This window comes from Lingula anatina, chromosome 10 (genome assembly GCF_051362555.1).
Source record: "Lingula anatina isolate TDL-2025a chromosome 10, LinAna3.0, whole genome shotgun sequence".
Taxonomy (NCBI): Eukaryota; Metazoa; Brachiopoda; class Lingulata; order Lingulida; family Lingulidae; genus Lingula; species Lingula anatina.
Genome location: NC_141776.1, coordinates 18,519,722 through 18,524,985, shown reverse-complemented (window position 1 = coordinate 18,524,985; position 5,264 = coordinate 18,519,722). Strand labels below are relative to the sequence as shown.

General features: G+C 34.1%; 1 protein-coding gene across 1 annotated transcript; it reads left to right on the top strand.

Annotated features, from left to right (window-relative positions):
* The first annotated feature begins 845 nt into the window (after nucleotides 1-845).
* On the top strand, nucleotides 846-3,844 carry LOC147759716 (uncharacterized). Its single transcript, XM_086998221.1, has 5 exons — nucleotides 846-1,096; nucleotides 1,584-1,673; nucleotides 2,565-2,639; nucleotides 3,223-3,346; nucleotides 3,826-3,844. Exons 2-5 carry the CDS (start codon nucleotides 1,586-1,588, stop codon nucleotides 3,842-3,844), a joined length of 306 nt encoding a protein of 101 aa, XP_086854347.1. The 5' UTR covers nucleotides 846-1,096; nucleotides 1,584-1,585.
* The last annotated feature ends 1,420 nt before the right edge of the window (nucleotides 3,845-5,264 follow it).

Sequence of the window (5,264 nt, the reverse complement as noted above, 5' to 3'; positions counted from 1 at the left end):
TGTCTTTATGTCAGACACAACACGTATCACTCAGTGCCCTACTTTCTTATCACAGGGACTGCACATCTGTTGACACTAACAGGCCTGATTAGATTGACCTGCCAAGTGGATATTCTCGGGACATAATTTTGTCCTATTCACGAATCATTTATCTACCCCTTTCTCCACTTGGATTGGACCTTTGATAAAATTTTTAAAGATTGCTTTTAGGGTGAAATAATTGGTCAGTCATAACAGCAACCATTTCCAATAATTAAGAACCAATAGAAATATCAACATCAGGTACACTCCAGAAAACAATATTTAAAGGCCAAAAAAAAAAAAAGATTTTCCTGAGTTACAGGTTAAATTTCCCCATACTTACCATGCAGTGGTTAATGAACCCATTCCGACATTAATAGTTAGTCCCTGTTTTCTTTTTTTTTAGCAAAAAGTTTTTTGTAATATTCTCTTTAGAGATTACTACAAAGTATAGCCTTCTGTGGAGGTCACGTGATGTGATGGCAAGCACAAATTCCAGAATAATATTGTGTCAACCTCTGTTTTGGTGGTAAAATAGAATTTATTATATTTCTATGAGTTGTTTACAATTTATTTAATGTGAAATATATGGGTATAATAAGGACAGTTGTTATCCCTTTAAGAGGTTAAATCTGTTTAACAAAACTGTGAAGCTATCCCATGCAAACGTTCGGATAGTTAGCAAGCTAGCTTTACAGTGGTCCTGACACTCAAAGCAGTACAGACTGTGTCAAATCCGAAACATTTGATATGATAAGCCCGCACTGGAGTGGACGTGACATTTGCAATTGGTGGCTCTGTGCCAGATTCTATTTTATATTAAACCCATGGTATACGTCATCGTTCATCGCTGTACGTTATAGCATAGAAGTAGACTTTGGCCATGGTCTAGATTTATGTTATTTACCCAGGATTTCATAAAGAGCTAGGAGGTCAGAACTGATAAGAAAGAACAGCCTACTGCGATCATGTATCTGAGATTTTATTAACATCTTATTGCACGCGTCACGTAGATACACCTGGATGGTGAAGAAACGGCGACAGAGTATAATTACTACAAGTTTATGAGCTACAGGTACTTTCGCTTTCATTATTAGGGCGTATGCAACCGAGAAATTACCTTGTTAAGTTTTTTATGAAATTGCTGAACAGTAAAAGATGCATTTTTCCTGATTGGAATGATGTGATGACAGTACAAAGGTTTTAGCTAAAGAGATGAACTCAGACAGGTCGCAGTAAAAGGGTAGTTGTTCAGTGAGTTGGTACAATGTATTGATTAAAAGTTCAGTACCTTGAGACGGCGAACAGTTTTCTCGCGTCTTGCTCTTATTAAACAATGTTGAACTTTATAAAGACACACTATGAGATTTTCAAATTCTGTATGTGTAAAGATTCTCTCAACACGTTTGTAAGTGGCCTACAGTCATATTCATGTCTTGTAAAACTTTTTACATTTTCCAGTTCAGACTCTAAAGATAATATTAAGATAAAATATTAAGATAAAAGCACAAGTATTTGGATGTAAAAAATTTTAATTTCATATAATCCTTGTGTATTTTCAGTGATGGCAGAGAAACTGAGAGAAGTGGAGCATGATGTGCCCATAGCTTTTGACACTAAGGATAAAAAGGAGAAAGAACAACTATTGAAAGGTTTGTGGAGATGAATATAACCCAGTCCAGTATTTTGAACCATGAAATTTATTTATGTCAGTTTAATTGCTGCTGTAGCAGTGATATTCCAATATAATATACATGTATTTCACAATCTCAGTGAAGGAAGGCTGGTCAAAGTTATATTGTAGAATGTAAGTTCTACCATCAGCTGACATTGCGAGATTACATGAGATGTGCACGCATATATATCTACCCAGAATGCAGTTAGCGCTGCATAATGGTTACCCAGAGCAGTGAACGATTTTTGCTGATGCAAAATCGCGTTTTTTCCTATTAATTTCCTATTATATGGTCCTTTTCTGCGGCGAAGGACATTGCCTTACTGATGTGGTAAGCATTTGCAATTTATGCCGAAACTGTGGCTCTTAATTTTGAGGCTCTCATGCATGGGAAGTTAATTGAATTAAAGGTTATGTAATAATATGTAATATTTTACTTACCTAAACAAGAAGCATTCATATAATCCTTGTGTATTTCCAGTGATGGCAGAGAAAGTGAGAGAAGTGGAGCAAATTACAGGCAAATTATTTTTATTACATTAATTTAAAATGAATGCATTCAGTAAATTCCAGCAAAATGCATGTGCATCTAGAGTTGAAAATATAACTTTCATTTTGCATTTGTTTACCAGATTCAGCAAGGCAAAGGGTGACTTGTATGTTAATTGAAAGAGACTTTATATATATTTGGAATGAGAGAGTATGTATCTGATGTATCTTTTTTGTGAATGCATTGGAACTGACAATTAATTTAGACACAGTGGACTTCTTTGATTATCTGCTGAGAGCAAATGTGATCTTGGCTACATCTGCCTATCAAAGTGTGTGCAAGATGAGTATAATAAGTAAATAACTTGTGTATTTCCAGGGGAAGATATTGAATATGATGTTTCCATTTTTTATGACGAAAGAGACGAGATGGAGGTGGAAAAACTATCTCAGGGTTTGTGGAGATTAGTATAACTCATTTTAATACTTTGAACTAAGAAAAGTTTTATGGCCATTCAACACATAACATGTTAACTTATAGTATAAAATTATTTCCCAATCAGGATGATGTTGGAGGCAGGTCATATTGTTGAAAGTAAGTCAATTATATTACTTATGTGTAACAGTAAATAAGTAAAAATATGATGTGTCCATAGTTTATGATGGAAGAGACGGAAAAGAAGTTGAACAACTATCTAAAGGTTAGTGCAGATGAGCAACACTCAGTTCAATAATTTGAACCAAGAAATTTAATGTATTAATGTCATTTAAATTGCTATTGTAATGGTAATATTCATACAAGGAAATCTGCTACAAGTTGTGTTGTAGAACGTACTTTAAAGGTGAGGGAATACAATATACTACTTAACAGTACGTACTAGTAAATGAGAAGCTAATTTTAATTTTAAAGTTAAAACTCTTCTAGTAAATGCTTTATGTTACATGTAGTTTAAAATGATAACATAAAGTAAGTTCTAGTGAAGTGCATGTATATCTTAAGTTGAATATCTAACATATATATTTTACATTTTTTCCAGATTTAGCAGGACAAGGGGTGACTTGTATGTTGATTGAAATTGACTCTGTATTTGGAAAGAGAAAGTATGCCTTGAAACATTCCAGGAAGATACTGCTTTATATAACTAACAATACCCTGGAGGGGTAAGTCTAAGGTCTTTATTTTCTCTTGTCTGGGAGCAATAGAATGTTTTGTACCCATTGTGCTTTGATTTGTAATTTGATTACATTGTTTTTTTACTTGCTAGAGCTACACATTCCATTGTTACCTCTGCCAAGGAGGTTATGTTTTCACCCCTGTTTGTCTATCTGACATGTCTGTCTGTCTGTTTGTCATCAACATATAAATCAAAAAGTAATGGACGGATCTTGATGAAATTTTCAGGGTAGGTGGGAAATGGGTTAACTTAGAAGTGATTAGTTTTTGGTGGTGATCTGGATCAATAATTAATCAGTAATCAAAAATCAATCATCAACAGAACTCAAAAAGTTATGGACCGATTTTGATTTAAATTTCAGGGTAGGTCAGAAATGGGTTAATTTAAAAGTGATTAGGTTTTGGTGGTGATCCAGATCAATAATCAATCAATAATCAATGATAAATATTTTATTGACATTTCTAGAGCAGAGTGTAGGAGTTAGAGATAAGGCCTTAGATTTTTTTACGATCCTATCTTGTTGGGAGAATGCATCAAGTTAATATAAATGCATATGGTGTGCTTTCTGAACTCTCACAGCTTTTATTTGGTGTTCCTCAGGGGAGCGTTCTTGGCCCACTAAAGTTTTGTGTTTACACGTTACCCCTTGGAGCAATTCTGCGTTATCATAAGATAGGTTACCACTTTTATGCCGATGATACCCAGTTGTACATATCTTGTAACATCCATGATCCAGCATTGTCTGTGAACACCATTGCTGATTGCATATCAGACCTCAGAGGTTGGCTCATTTGAAACAAATTGAAGATAAATGATGGAAAAACAGAATTTTTAGTCATTACTCAACCCCACAACAAGGGCCTTGCTCACAACTTGCAACTTAAAATTGGAGCTAGTATGGCACTAACCTCCCCCCATGTAAAAAATTTAGGAGTATACTTTGATTCTTCACTTTCAATGGACAAACAGATCTCTAACATTACAAGGCCTTGTTTATTCAACATTCGGAATATTGGCACCATAAGGAAATATCTGAATCAATCATCTGCTGCTACTGTTATACACTCATTGGTAATTTCCAGGTTGGACTAATGCAATTCTGTTTTATATGGATGTCCAGATGATGAGATCAAAAGATTACAACACGTCCAGAATATCTCAGCACGGCTTTTAATGCTACAGCCTAGGGATTGCCATATCACTCCAATTTTAAAGCAGCTGCACTGGTTACCAGTTAGGGCCAGAATTTTATTTAAGGTTTTAGTTTTTACACATGCTGCTTTTTATAACCTAGCTCCACCATATATAACTGATCTAGTAAAACATTATAGCCCTCAAAGATCCCTGAGGTCTGGTGACAAACTTTTACTGAAAGTTCCCAAATCAAAGTTAAAACATATGGTGACATATCATTTTGTGTAGCTGCACCAGTAGAGTGGAATAAGTTGCCAATTATTATTAGACGAATAGAATCACAAGAATCTTTTAAAAAGGAATTGAAAACTCACATTTTTAAGACATTTTATTTATGAATTTTAAACTTTACATTATAGAAACCTTGGATTTTTTACTTTTATTACTGTTTATTACAATTTAGTCTAGTTCTGATTTATATAATATATATCTTAACTATTTTTATCTATACTTCTTTGTATATATGTTGTACAGTCTATTGATCAGAACATTTTATGGATTTTAGACTCGAAATAAATATATTATTATTATTATCCAGATGATAAGATCAAAAGATTACAACACATCCAGAATATCTCAGCACGGCTTTTAATGCTACAGCCTAGGGATTGCCATATCACTCCAATTTTAAAGCAGCTGCACTGGTTACCAGTTAGGGCCAGAATTTTATTTAAGGTTTTAGTTTTTACACATGCTGCTTTTTATAACCT